Here is a 14,622-nt window from a genome sequence, read left to right on the forward strand (position 1 = left end):
GGGGGGCTGGCTGCCAAAGACTTCTCAGAAGAGGTGCTGCCCCAGGTGCGCCTGAAAGGGGCAGTCAGAGCAGACATTCCAGAGCGAGCCGAAGCTGGTGAAGCTGTACGAGGGAGCTGCTGTTTAGGGAACGTGAGCCAAGGCAGACATGGGGTGGCAGGGAGGCCAGGGGGGTGACGTTGAGAGACAGGGTCCCGCAGCTCCTCAGTGAGCCTGAGAGCAGCAGGAGCCCATGGAGAAGCTCAAGGCAGGTACGGCCAGACCGGTTACCCTGCACTCTTGGAACAATACTAAGGCAGGCTGCCAAGTAGCTTTAGTAAAGAGGTGGGTCATTTTACACCTGGACGGGCAGACTGCTCCCCTCCCGGCCCCTCCTCCAGGGCTGCCCTCTTCCTCAGGAAGCCTCTCTTCATGTGGGTGCTGGGCAGCTCTCCTGTCTCCTCCTGTGTGTGAAAGCCGCCCATCTTGCTCCTGGAACAGAGGCGCTCCCCAGGGCTCTCCACCTTGTCTCTCCCTAGACAAGTCACTCACTGCCTCCAGTAACTGCCTCTCAACTCCAGCACTTCCAGGCCGCCTTCCCCCATGCCAACCTCTGCAGGGACAAAACTTGCCTCGCAACTTCTCTAAGAAAAATTTTATCTTCCTGATGTCCCTCTCTGCTCTCAACCATCCAGACCCATAGCTCACTGTGATCCAGCACCCTCACCCTCCCCAATCCCGGCTCTTTCTTACTCTGCCCCCACACCCTCCCCTCGCGTGGCCCCCACACCCTATGTCCACTCAGGGAGCCCCAATTCTCTCTCGACAGATCATGGAGATGGCAAGCACAGTCAACCTTTTAAAACATCCACTCGACCTTGTCATCTCCCATTCAGACCTCCAGGAGAGCCTTTCTTCTGGAGGCTACAGCCCTGACCTAACTCTTGGGTTGCTACGACCTCACCCCACTCCACTCCACTCCCCGGACCCCCACCTCCTCTCTGCTGTCTCCCGCCATACTCTCCCAAGCCTTTTCTACAGTAACAGTTTTATTGACTTATAATTCACACAATTCAATAGTTTCAGTTAGATGAAAAAGAATTGTGTAATCACCACCACAATCAATTTTAGAACAGCTTTCTTATATTCATGATTATTAACGCCCTATCTGTCCCCAACCTCCCCTACCTTAACTCTAAGAATCTATGAATCCGGTTACCGTCTCTATAGATTTATCTATCCTGGATTTCCAATTTAGTATATGAAGCAAACATTATCCTGGATTTCATATATAGAAAAACACACCACCCTCCCCAAACAAAACAAACCCAGCAACAATAACGAAATAAAACAAAGAAACCCCAAAGAAAACCGAAACTGTTAAAAACTAGAATACATTTAGAATGAATCAAAAAGGAGAACAAACGATAAGCTGTTACATTTTAACCTAACTCCATCTACAGTAGTCTACTTTCCGATGCATTCTGTAGGGAAGCAAGGCTATTCACACCCCTGGCCAATGATCAGAGGGAATTCACTGGAGGCTTAATCCACTTGGGGGGCTCTGCAAATGGATTTGGGGCTTTCACTGTCATTCATAGCCTTCTGTAAACTGGGCCCTGGGAACGGAAGCTATAATAGCATTCCCTCCTCTGGCCTTGAATTTACTTATGTAGATTCCGTAGATCACACAGCTTGGTGTGCCTCTTCCCTGAAGACTCCGCAAACACCTCACTTAGATGGCTGCCTGTTTAAATCTCCAAGACCCCAGTTGCTATTCTTCCTGATAGCTGGCACCACCTGATTTCTTTACCACGCTTTGCTACAGCAGCCCTATCACCAGTGATCGCTGCATGATCCTCCCATGCCACCTAAAACTAGTTGCCCTCAAGTGATGGTAATTCTGGCTCACGGTGACCTCATGTGAATCAGAGCAGAATTGTGCCCCATCTGGTTTTCAATGGCTGACTTCTGGAAACAGATTGCCAGGCCTTTCTTCTGAGGTGCCTTGGGATAGACCAAACTGCCAATCTTCCAGTTGCCAGCCAAGCTAGTTACCTGCTGGCACAACCAGGGGTGACATAACATGCCATCCTCCTTGCCTTGGCTTGCACAATTCCTTTGGTCATGAGTCTTTTCCCTCCCGCTCCAGCCTCCTTTACATCCTCTCCAAGTGTCTCTCCAGTGATGCCGGAGACTCCCCTCCAAAGAAGTCTTCACCGAGTCTGGCTTCTTTCAACTGTAAATGTTCTCCTCTCCCTCTTAAATCACCTGGGAGTTTCTGCGTGTATCTTGTGCGCGTTGTCACATTCCGTCTTTGATCAAGGGGGCATGTGTTCCAATTTCTGCCCTACGGTGGCACTGTGGGTGAGGTGCTGGGCTGCTAATGCCAAGGTCGGTGGTTCAACGCCTCAGCCACTCCGCAGAAGGAAGGTGAGGCTGGCTGTTCCCAAGGAGATCTCTAAGCTTCGAATTCCTATGTAGCATCACTGTGAGTCAGAACCATCACTTGTGTGTCAGCTTGTAAAACTACGATGCTTTGTGGGTTGCTCTGATGCTGGAAGCGATGTCACTGGTATCTCAGCAGAGCTTCCAGACGAAGAACAGACTATGAAGAAGGAATTAACTGCAGAACACCTACGGACAGCAGGTTAACCGAAATAGAAGCAGAGCATCGTCAGAGATGGTGGCAGGAGATGAGCTCCTCGGGTCAGAAGGCACGCAAAATACGACTGAGGAAGAGCTGCCTCCTCAAAGCAGAGTTGATCACAGCGAGGGGGGTGGAGCACAGTCTGTGAGCAAAGCCTTCAGCCCTTCCTTTGCTGTCGGGGCATGGCCCAGAATGAGAAGAAACAGCTGACCCATGCTGCAGCCATGCCAGGACAGTTGTGAGGATGTCACAGGATGGCCAGGTTTCCTTCTGTTGGCTATAGGGTCACCACCGTGAGTCGCAACAGACTGGACGGCACCTAACAGCACCATCGTGGGCAGAATCGACGCCATGGCGGTGGGTTTGGGTCCATCAGGAACCTCAAGAGACAATCACTTTGTCTGTTTACAGAAAATGCTGTATACGTGTATTACTGAGGGAGGTCCAATGGGTCTTAAAAGGAGATTGGAGAGGGGGCCAGCGGGTAACAGCCAGGCCCACGGCCAGGTGCAGGATCTGTGTTTGCCTCAGGCTGCAGGAATGAGGTTCTGATGGCTCTGAAGGGTTGCGTAGCCCAGATGGCAGGGAGACAGGGCACTCTTGTGCAGCTAAATGTGGCCATGGACCCCCTTCTAAACACTTAAGGCAGCCTGCTAGATTTGGGCAGGGTGGAGGGGAAGACAAGAAGGGGTGGGACCAGGGAGGCAGCTGCGACTGCTGAGTGTTTGTTTCCGCTTAAGAGAGAACTTGAACAAAGCAAGCGCTCTAAAAACCAACCCAGCAGCTTCTTACAGCAGGCAGCTCCCCACCTGTGACTTGAGGAAGTGGGGCTGCCTGACCATCTGAGGGGGGGAGGGTGGCAGCCTGGGAACACCGGCTTCTCTCACCTCTGGGAGTCTGATTCTCTGTCCATCCAAGCTAGTCTTCATAAAGCTCATCCACACGAGTGTTCCCACAGCTCTGCCCGGTACCCAGTAGGCAGTTAGTAAATATTTGAGGAGTGAGGCACCAGATGATCTGATGACCGTAGTGCTGACACCCATGTATTTTTCACTTCCGGACGAACTGTTACTTAATATAGGTTGACCACCAACAGTGCCCTTTGTCCTCCCCAAAAAACACCTTCTAAGAGTATTTTTGTTCTAGAATTTTCTCTTGCCTCCAGTCAACTGAAGACTTAAGAAGCACTCTTGGCTATCTGATGGCTCACCTTCTCCCTGGTAAAACTATTCTAAGAGAAGAACTAGGGCGATTCAAACAGTGTTCAGTAAGAAGTCCAGTTAACTGGAGGGGGAAATATGGTTTGGGTAATTTATATTGCGTTGTAACTGGCGCTGTGAGCTAGACAGTGAAAGCTAGGCATTGATTGTTCTGCGGACTGAAGAGTGGGTGGTTCAAACCCACCAGCTGCTCCACAGAAGGATGTCAATCGGCTCCCGTCAGACTGACAGTCCCAGAAAGCCCATGCAGGGGCCTCTAGGAGTCAGAACCCACTGGACAGCAGTGGGATGGGTAACTAAGCAAAGCAGAAGGGAACAAAGGTTTATTTAAACCAATGAAACTTGTTTCCGACTGTTTCGAATCTATAGCAAAGGTGCCATTCTAAAGAGAAAGTTAAGGCTTGTGTCTGGGAAAGAGGCAGTTCGAGTCTGACCCTCCTGAATGTCAGGGACTCTATATTTCCCCTAATATATATATATATATATATGATATGCATATTTACATATATACACTCCCCCTCACCCCCCAAACACAACTTATCCAAACAGGTGATCAAACTCATCTCAGAGGGTCCAGCACCCTTGGGGAATGCTGACGTTCCCAAGTGAGATGTGGGGTCTTGGCCAGAGAAATGGGCTTTGGTGACAGACAATGAGGAAGAATATTCTAGAGTGTTCCATAGTCAGTGTGCTTGCGAAAGAGGGCTTTGTAAACTACCTGTAAAAAACGAAACCCATTACCATGAGGTTGATTCCCACGGACCCCATAAGAGCGAGCAGATCTGCACCGCCCCCCACCCCCATCCCCCCGGGTTTCTGAGGCTCTACAACTTGATTCAGAAGCCTCCTCATTCTCCCTAGGAGTGGGCAGGTGGGTTTGAACCAGATCTTTCAGTGAGCAAGCAGTCCAGCTCTTAAGCACTACACACCACCAGGGCACCTTGTGAATTGTAAAACAAACACACACACACACACACACACACACACACAGTGCCATCAAGTGGTTTTAGCCTCAAAGTGACCCTATAGGGTGGGTAAAACAGCCCCTTTAGTTTTCTGGGACAGTCGCCCTTTGTGGGAGCACACAGTCTCATCTTTCTTCCACAGTGCCACTGATGGAGTCGAAGAGACAACCTTTCGTTTAACAGCCCAATGGTAAGGCGCTCAACTCTACTGAATTCTCAGACTGTCACTCTTTACATACCGGTAAGTAGAGAGCCCTGTCTTTCTCCCACGGAAGAGGGTGGGGCGGGAGGGAGGGGGAGGGAGGTTTTGAACTGCTGGTCTTGCAGATGGCAGCCCAATGTGTAACCACTATGCCACCAGGGCTCCAGGGCAGCACCGTATGTATGTTAAATGAGAGTCTGCGACTGCACACCAGGTTAGTGGAGTCCCCTGGGTGCTCACTCGCCATTCCTGGTGACTTCTGGGCCACACACCTGGCAGCTTCCAGTATCAAACAAGCAAAGGAGCGAACGGATCCCCACTCCTGGCGTTCCCAGGTGTTACACAGTAGAACTAACTGTTCCTGGCTATCATCTTAAGGTGGCGTTTCGGGCATGGGCCGAGTTGAATGCACTTGTGGCATTCTGAAGACGTCCTGAATAGTACCGTCGTAAACTTGGCATTGCGGGGTGGTGGGGGGTATGTTCCAGCTATTCGTCTTCGCCCACGCTTCAGGGAAGTCCGGGTGCCCGCCAGCGTCCCCCAGTCCGTTCAGCCAGCCCCCGACGACCCGGGCTAAAGTGGGCGCCTTCCCATCTGCCGTCGAAGCTCCAGGGGTGGGAGGGGGCGCCCCGAGTGCCCCCGACCCCTCGGCCCGCCCCCAGCTCCTCCCCGTGGCCAGGGCGCCCCGTCCAGTCCGCCCCGCGCGCCCCTGCCTACCTGGGTGTACAGCTCCGCCACCGCCATGGGCGAGGCTGTGCGGGCCCGGAGGCCCAGGTGACCGGGCGGCCCCGAGAGTGCAGCGCCGTCCGCGCGGGCGCAGCGCCAATCACCGCGGTGCCATCCGCGGGAGCTCCCCCGCACAACTCGCCCCAGTCCCACAGGCTGGCGGCGAGGAGGGGAAAGCCGCGGCCAGCCCCGCCCCCTCCTCCGCGGATTGGTCCTTACGGGCCCCGCGCGGCCAGTCCTCGCTGCTATTGGCCGGGGCCGGGGCGGAGCGGCCCTCCCCCCTGCAGGTGCTCGGCGGTCGAGGGGGTCCACCTGGCGGGAGGCGCCGCGCCGCGGGCCAACGAATCCCTGGGGCGCTGGTTCTTTCTCCCTGGGGAGAGAGGGAGCACACGCTCCTGAGGGCCCTAGCTTTCTAGCAAATTCTGAAATGGAGTCTGCCAACGCTGTTCTTTCCCAAGATTTTTATATTAGCCGCTTTGTGGCTCCCTCGAAATCTCAGATGATTTTAGAATTTTCTTGTCGGTTTTTAGAAGGAAGCCTGCTAGGATTCTGATGAGATTGCATAAATCTGTAGGTCAATTTGGGGTGTGTGCATTGCTAGCTAAAGGAGCCCTAGTGGCGCAGTCGGTAAGCATTAGACTTCTCATGGCAAGGTCAGCGGTTCCAACCCAGCTGCCGCTCCGGGGGAGATAAGGTTCTCTGCTCCCAAAGATGGACAGCCTCAGAAACTCTATGTAGGGAAGCTATCACTGGATATTGACGTGATGGTCATGGTTTTGGCTTAGTATTGCTAACTCTTGCACGTACTTATTATACATTAAGGATATAAAATTAGCAATTTGTTCAAAGTTTCGCTGTTCTCAGAATATGCTTCTCCCTTCTTTGGTTAAATTTATTCTTTTTTAAAAAAAATAAAAATATATTAAGTATTTTATTCTTTCTGATTCTATTGCAAATACAATTGTGTTCTTCACTAAAGGACTGGCCACTACAAGTGTATAAAAAGCACAACTGATGTTTGTATATTGATCTTGGATCTGCAACCTTGCTGATCCGGTTTATTGTTTCTAATAGTCCTTAGGTTGTCCCTACGCAAGGCCATGTCATCTACAAAAAGTTCCACTGCTTTCTTTCCAATGTGGATACTTAATGTCCCCTCCCCCCCCTTCCCGATTTCTCAGGCTCAGACCTTTAGTGTGGTGAAGAGGAAGCGGCACCCTTGAATTGTGCCTGATCTTAAGGGAAAACAGCCTTTCGCCATTACAAACATTGAGATGTTTAACGACCGCTGCCATTGGGCTGAGTCTGACTTGGGTTCCAAGATTTTGAATCTTACAGGAGCAGACAGCTTCATCTGTCTCCTGAGGAGCAGCTGGTAGATCGGAATTAACCACCTTGGCATTAGCAGCCAGCACAGCCCACTGCTCCACTGGGAGGCCTCAGTATGCTGCTAAAACTCAAAAAAGACCAAACCAATTGCCACCGAGTGGATTCCAGCTCATAGCGCCCCTGCAGCACAAAACAGAACTGCCCCTGTGGGTTTCTGTCTGATAAAAAGTCCCATCGTTCTCCCTTGAGCTGCTGGTGGGCTCAAACTGCAGACCTTTTTGGTTAGCCCAACCTGTAGCCCGCTATGCCAAGAGGTCCCCTCAGTGTGATGTGAGCTGTGGTTTTAAAAAAGTAGATTCCCTTTATCAGGTTGAGTCCCTTTTATACCTAGTTTGGTGGGTGTTTATGATAAGACATCTTTGGATTTTTGTTAAATGATCTTCTTCGATTTTGATGATTGTGTTGGCTTTGTACTTTATTCTAGCCATATGGTCCATTACTTTAACTCAGGAGGCCTGGTGTCCAGGGGATTGAGCAGTGGACTGTTCACCACGAAGTCACTGGTACAAACTCACCGGGCATTCCAGGAGAAAGAGGAGTCAGTCAGCTTCTGTCAAGATTTATAGCCCCAGAAATCTTTCCTATAGGATCAATCGCTACGAGTCAGACCGACTCCATGCCAGTGGTTACGAAGTTCATTGATTTTTAGACGATGATTCTACCTTGCAATCCCACGGGACATAGAAATCCTTTTATATGCGGTGGGTTCAGTTTGATAGCATTTTGTTAAGGATTATTTTCTCTACACTCATAAAGTATGTTACTTTTCTTATGTTGTCTAGTTTGGGTATTTATCAGGACAATATTGGCCTTGCAGAATGAGTTTGCAAACACCGATACTTAATTCCATATAACATCTTTGTGTCCCATCAGACACGGGGCTAGTGATTCAATCTAACTTGGCTGCTACGGTCACTCCAGAATAGTGCTTAATAAGCTAGCTGAATGAACGAACGACGGCAGAGAGGCTGCTGTTCTTGGTGGTTCTGACTCACAGCAACCCTGCGGTCTACAGGACTAAACACCGGCTGATCCTGTGCTCGCCTCACCATCACCATGTCTGCGATGCATAATCTACATGACTCCCCAGACTCTAAATGAAGATAAGGCTAATTCTACCACATAGCTGGACAACCTTGTTCTTTCTTACTGAGGCCAAATGAGTGCATCTCCTTACGTCTTTCAGCCTTAGCCTGTACTGCATTTGTTTTATAATTAAAATATACCATTTGATGCCGTCACATCTTCAGTCATTTGAAAGAGAAAGTCAACGATGTCATTCATTGCCATTGCCTGGCCCCACTCATGGCAGCTCCTGTCCAGTCCCGTGCCATCCACTGCAGCTGCGCTGTTGGGGTGCTTATTTGCACTGGCTGGTTTTCAGGGGGAAGGGGGCCTGGAGGTATAGTGGTTACACATTGGGCTGTGCTTTGCAAGGTCAGCAGTTTGAACCCACCAGGTGCAGAAAGATGAGGCTTTCTACTCCCGTAGTTACAGTCTCGGAAACCCACAGAGGCAGTTCTACCCTGTCCGGTAGGGACAGTAGGAGTCGGCAGCGACTCAATGGCCACCCGTTTGGTTTGGTTTTCGGCGGTACGTATGCCAAATTCCCCTTGGCTAAATCTATTCCTCTGTCGGAGAATTCTAAAACATCAACTGACTCAGAAGGGAAAATGTAGCCATTTCGCTAATTGCCTTTTTTGTTTAGAGCAGTGGTTCTCACCTTCCTAATGCTGGGACCCTTTAATACAGTTCCTCATACTGTGGTGACCCCCAACTATAAATTATTTTTGTTGCTACTTCATAACTGGCATTTTGCTACTGTATGAATCGGGCAACCCCTGGGAAAGGGTCGTTCGCCCTCCAAAGGGTCGCGACCCACAGGTTGAGAACTGCTGGTTTAGTGGTTTAGCAGTTCTCTTCTTCACCATGTTGTCCAGGACGAAAGTGCAGACTCACGGCCACCGTTCGGAAGAATGTGCTGTGGAGAAGTTAAGCGACACTGACAAGCCTTTATATCCATATCTTTATTTGAACAATTGTCTATCATAGCTAGGAGAGAACAGCGTCAATGGCACACATTTACTCGTACGACATGAGGCATCTACAAATTTGGAGCAGAAATGTCATCTGATTTTGTTTTGGATTTCATCTTAGCACTAGCTGATATCTAGTGAAAACCTGTATTTCCAAGGCCTTTATTTCTGTTGATCTGAGGCGATTAGTCAGGGTTTTGTCCAAACTTCCTTGAAGGTAAGCTGTAATGGGCACAACAGAAAACTAGAGTTGGCTTGATAGTGGCTTGCACTTCTCAGCACTTCTGCTTTTTTGATGGATGACTCTCTCCTAAGAACTTCTCACAGAACAACTGCACCACCACACGGGTTCTATGCACAGATCCAAGTGAAATTCCTTCTCCAGATTCAACAAGGGAAAACAGGCTGAAAAACTGTAACATTCAGTTTCCTTGTAGGTTATTTCACAGCGAAATTATGTTAAGTACAAAATATCACACGCTAAATGGTGTGAGCCCATTTCTCTGCAACATTGTTAAAGCAATTTAACAACAACAACAAACCCCAATAAGGATCAAGGAGCTCACAAAAATACATAAGAGGAATCACAAATTACAACATATATATCCACAGTTAAAGGAAAGCCAAAAACCAAACTCCATTTGTAGGGGCAACAATTAAGTGGATCGAGTGATTTAGAGAATCTGAAATGTGGGCTAATTTTTTAACACATGGTGATATTATATTTGAAGCTACTGACTTTTAAAAATACATTCAAAGTCTACTGAACTATGAAGGATTCAATGACATATACCAGTTTCAATTCAAAAAGCATGTTTCCTTTCTATTATAATATTATGGGAATGTTAGTCATTGTCAGACTCTAATGATGCCCTTTAGAGTAAGTTAATGAACATTTTAGCTACACCAAATTATAAAATACATTTTAGCAGACATTTTACCCAGTACTTTGCAGTGAGAAAGTGGATTGTGATTCCAGGTTGATTTGTTTAATACAAGAGGTTAGAACTTACAGCACTCAACCTTTTTTGTAGTCAAAGTTCTTATTCTTTCTAAAAGAATGCCCGTGAAAGGTTCTAGAGCAGCGGTTCTCAATCTGTGGGTCGTGACCCCTTTGGGGGTTGAACGACCCTTTCACAGGGGTCGCCCAATTCATAACATTAGCAAAATGACAGTTAGGAAGTAGCAACGGAAATAATTTCATGGTTGGGGGGTCACCACAACCTGAGGAACTGTATGAAAGGGTCCTGGCATTAGGAAGGTTGAGAACCACTGCTCTAGTCATACCTTCTATCAAAGATGGGTTAGTAGAAAAGAGGATACTGAAATATTACCAGTTATCTAACCGATCTAATGTTTCTTGCAGGTGTTTATTTGCTTACTTGGGGCAGATATCCCACTGAGTCAGGAACATGCTCTCACGTGGCATCTCATTGGTTTGGCCATTGGTGCTGCCCCTACTGCTGTTCCTTGTTTGCAAATAACAGAAAGCAGAAATAACAGGAGGGAGTGTGGGTCGTGCAAGAAGGAAGAAAGGGGCTGGTGGTGGGAGAGACGATATCCAACAAAAACCCTCACAACCCTGTAAGACACAGAGCAAGATTTCCTCTTCAGGCAAGAGATCCTTTGCAAAGAGAAAGCTCCAGAGAACTTAAGGCAGCTCTAGAAGGGAAGGGAGCAGGGGTTAAGGCGGCCCTCACAGCACTGCCTGAGAACAAACCACAACGCACTTATCCATGAACATAGGCCACAACACCACACAGCACATCTAGCGCAAACACTGCAGGCATGCACACGTTGCAATGTACAACCCCATGCTGATTTGGACTGGGTTGGCCTAGTGGACGGCCTCAGGAGGTACCTAGTGGCCTGGGCTACTCTGTGTTGAGGCCCTCGATCAGGGAAGGTGGCCAAGCCTGAATATCCCAGAGTCTGGCCAGCTCACCTGGTAACTCTCAAAGGGGCTCTGGGGAATGTGTAGGGAAGCTTTCACTGCTTCCTGTCTCTTCGGTTGAGACTGCCTGACACCGAATTAACATCCTACACACAGAGCATCGTGTGGACCTTCCAAGGGTCCAGACTCATCACAACCAGTTACTCTGACAGAAAAGAAAACCACCTGTGTCTGGGCCTTCATCCATCAGAACAAATCATACGGTACGCTACCCTTGCTCAGTCCCATGTCGGATGAAAACCAGGGAGCACCCCTTGCTGACCCTGCAGGACCCCACTAGTACCAGGAAGAGAATGCCGCCTCACCATGGCCATGTTTTAATCTCCTGCTTCTCATCTGCTCGCACTGCCTGCCCCCCACCCCACCCCCCATGGCTTTGGGCAAGTGGGAAGTTCAGGACTGTGCAACATCAGGTAGTTCTCGCTCATTGTCATCTGCCGGTCCTACCCTATCTACTGCTGCGAAGAAGAAATGAGGTAACAGAGAAAGAGCATCGAAGTCAAGCGCGTCTGGACATAAGGTGTGGTTTCTGTGTGACTTTCAACAGGAGAAATGAAGGGTCACTCACGCACTGTTTGCTTTCTGCTTTATCCAAAACAGCCCCGAATACCCAGAGGGTCTTGGCATATGCCTCCTGGGGAACGTGTGTGTGAGACAGAGAGAGAGAGAGAGAGAGAGACTGGAGACTGACTGAACACTACAAGGACTTCTCAGGATGATGGGGGCAGGTGCCCCTTTACCTAGGGTGACCAAGAAAGATATTTCTCACAAAAATCACTACATCGGAATTCAAATAAAGTGACGTATCTTCAGTCTTCCTCGCTATGTTAATAAAAAAAATCTGACCCATATTACCGATAAGTACTTACCAAGTAGGCATCAACTCTTATTAGTCATTGTAATGACAAAGCAAATCATCCAAACTGGCCCATGTCCCCTATCAACTGGCTTTGGAACATATTTTTGTTACTTGTTGAAAAAAAGTGTCGGGTAACATGGGGAGTTCCCGAGACTTCCAGTGTAGCAGGAAGCTACACTGTGTGAATCTGATCTCGGCCTCACCTCCCCCACCTCTCCTTAGTTACTTTTAGGCAAGGGGCCCTGCTTCCAAATTTCAGCTTTGCCTTCCTAGAGTGTGCAGAGAGGAGGTCTGGGGAACAAGACAATCAAGAAAGGGCTCGTAAGACAGGGATCTGCTGCGGGTTTGCATCTCTTCCCCTGAATCTCTGTGGTGCAGCAGAGAGGAATGAGGAAGAAGCAGAATAGGGATCATGTCACGGGTGTTTTGCAGAGAATGGGGAGAACTTGTGCAAAGATTGGCTGGCAGGTACGACAGTAGGCAGGCCAGCAGGGCACTGAGAATAAACAGCACCCACCTGCCTTCAAAGAGCAGCACGTGGGGGGCTCTGTGATTCAGCTGCGGGGCGAGGAAGAGGACTGGGTGCAGAGAGCTGGAGGAAGGTGGTAGAGCTGGGTCGAAAGCTGGGCAGAAGGAAACGTGGGCAGTGCTCCGCCTGGCCCAAGGATCCCAGAGCGAGCAGCGCATCATTGCATCCTCCAGGAAGCAGTGCACAGTCACTCGCTGCCTCCTTAGTCCCAGGGCTGCAAGCTAGTCACGTGACAACGCACCTTTTCCAGGTTACTGGGAAATTAATGAAGCTGCAGTTCGAGGCAGGCCTTGGAGGAAGTGGGAACCCTGGGATAGTAGAACCTTTGTGTTTAGAGTTGGCATGGGCACGAGTACAGAGCAGGGCTCTAGCATGCCACAGGGTGCCGAGGGAGCAGAAGGGAAGGCCCAGGCCCGAGAGGCTTCAGGGTATGATCTCTCTGTTGCATTGATGTCTTGAAGGCCCGATCTCCTAGACTGGACTAAGCTGGGGCAAGGGTCTTGGAGAGCTTCCACGTGTGAGGTGGGCAGCCTACATCAGGGTTGCACCCCCCTCCCCCCCTCTGTTTTTGCTAGCAGCTCCTTCATCCAATCCCCATCTCTGTTGTACTAGGGCCACATTCAGTAGTAACCGCAATTAGAAGCCTTAGTTAGAAGACTAATTGTTCCCTGAAAACCGCATTGCCAACCAGGGAAAAGGGAGACACGTTGAATCAGTTGTGTTTGGGGTTGATTTTGCAAATAAATAAATATAGTCAACAGAAGAGAGCAGTACATGATCCGGTAATAATCACCTACCAAATTAATGTTCAAATAATAAAAATATAGTAGGCCTCCTTAAAGGCATAAACGCAAATCATATCCACTTAAGTAAGGTTATGGCGACTAGATACCTGGGATTTTGTATTTTCAGAATCCCTGAACAGGTCCCAGAGACTGGGCTGTCCAGCAGAGGGAGCTCTGAAAGTGCAGCCTGCTGCTCTGGGATCCAAGTTCTGAGAGGGGAGGCTTTAGAGGGACAGGATCTCAAGAAGCAGCTGCTCAACCCTCTCATCTTAAAGACAAGGAAAATGAGGCCCAAATAAGGGAATAGGCAGTGTTTATCATCTAAGAATCTTTATCACAGGCCTGGAAGGGTTTGATTCTCCCGGAATATTGCACACGGCTAACACTTAAATGACATAAACCTATGATTGTAATTCTGATCCAGAGTTTCTAATGAAAACTAACGATTTGCTTTTGCACAACCTGATGATTTGTTGTATGAGACCCTGGGGGTGGGGCAGTCTGTTTAACTGGAATTTCAGAATGGAAACTTAACAGAATCTGGCTCTTAGGGAGCCAAATCCTCTGTAAAATTCAACAATCTTCTATATTTCATATATGTCTTCTTAAAGTATTTCTAATATGATGCTCTTTAAAGTATCTAGTAGTATCTGAGAACACTTATAGCCTACGAAAACGGAATCATAATTAAATATCTAGTCTACACCTTCATTTGCATAACCTGTAAGGATAATCAAGGTCTTCGGATTTGAATCATCAATGTTTCAATGATCCTTTCTAGAAGTGACAGATTGATTCTTAAATTAAGAAGAAGAAATAAAACCTGCTAAGATTGAGAATGTGCACTGCAGGAATCAAATCTGAAAATTAAAAAATAAGTCACTTCATAGAGCACTGTACCCTGATGTGATAGCCACCGGGGAAAATTAATGAGCGGATCACATAATGCATCCTGAATAAATAATGACATCTACAGTAGCCACTTTGTCTAATCAATCCTACCCCTAAAGGTCAAACCTTGTGTCAGGTGAGTACCACCCCGTCCAGTCAGTGTCTGCTACCACGTCTCCGGTTTCCTTGGCAGGTGAGCCGGTAGGTATTTGCACACAGTCCAGGTAAACTGTGATCTGATTGAATTGTAAACAGAGTCGGCACAGAAACGTTTTCTGCCTGATCGGAATGCCACTTACGTTCTCAAGACCACAGCACGTAGCAGCCATGGGAAACACTCAGAGAACTACCGTAGAGACAGACGGACAGCTACGCGACGGCTCTTTCGTATCTCTCTATAACAGCAACCCAAAGAAGGACGTTTCTTGACCAAGAAC

General features: G+C 48.6%; 1 protein-coding gene across 1 annotated transcript in view; it reads right to left on the bottom strand.

Annotated features, from left to right (window-relative positions):
* The window catches only part of MYO5C (myosin VC), a 103,203-nt gene extending 95,014 nt beyond the window's left edge, over positions 1–8,189 (bottom strand). The window contains exons 1-3 of the mRNA XM_045286468.1: positions 8,181–8,189; positions 5,966–6,112; positions 5,734–5,898 (exon numbers count right to left, since the gene is read on the bottom strand). Coding sequence (XP_045142403.1) covers positions 5,734–5,898; positions 5,966–6,112; positions 8,181–8,189 — 321 coding nt within the window. The remainder of the gene's footprint in view (positions 1–5,733; positions 5,899–5,965; positions 6,113–8,180) is intronic.
* Between the last annotated feature and the right edge of the window lie 6,433 nt (positions 8,190–14,622).

The sequence above is a fragment of the Echinops telfairi genome, unplaced genomic scaffold, assembly GCF_000313985.2.
Source record: "Echinops telfairi isolate 266 unplaced genomic scaffold, ASM31398v2 ScPeMD7_8;HRSCAF=38, whole genome shotgun sequence".
Classification (NCBI taxonomy): domain Eukaryota; kingdom Metazoa; phylum Chordata; class Mammalia; order Afrosoricida; family Tenrecidae; genus Echinops; species Echinops telfairi.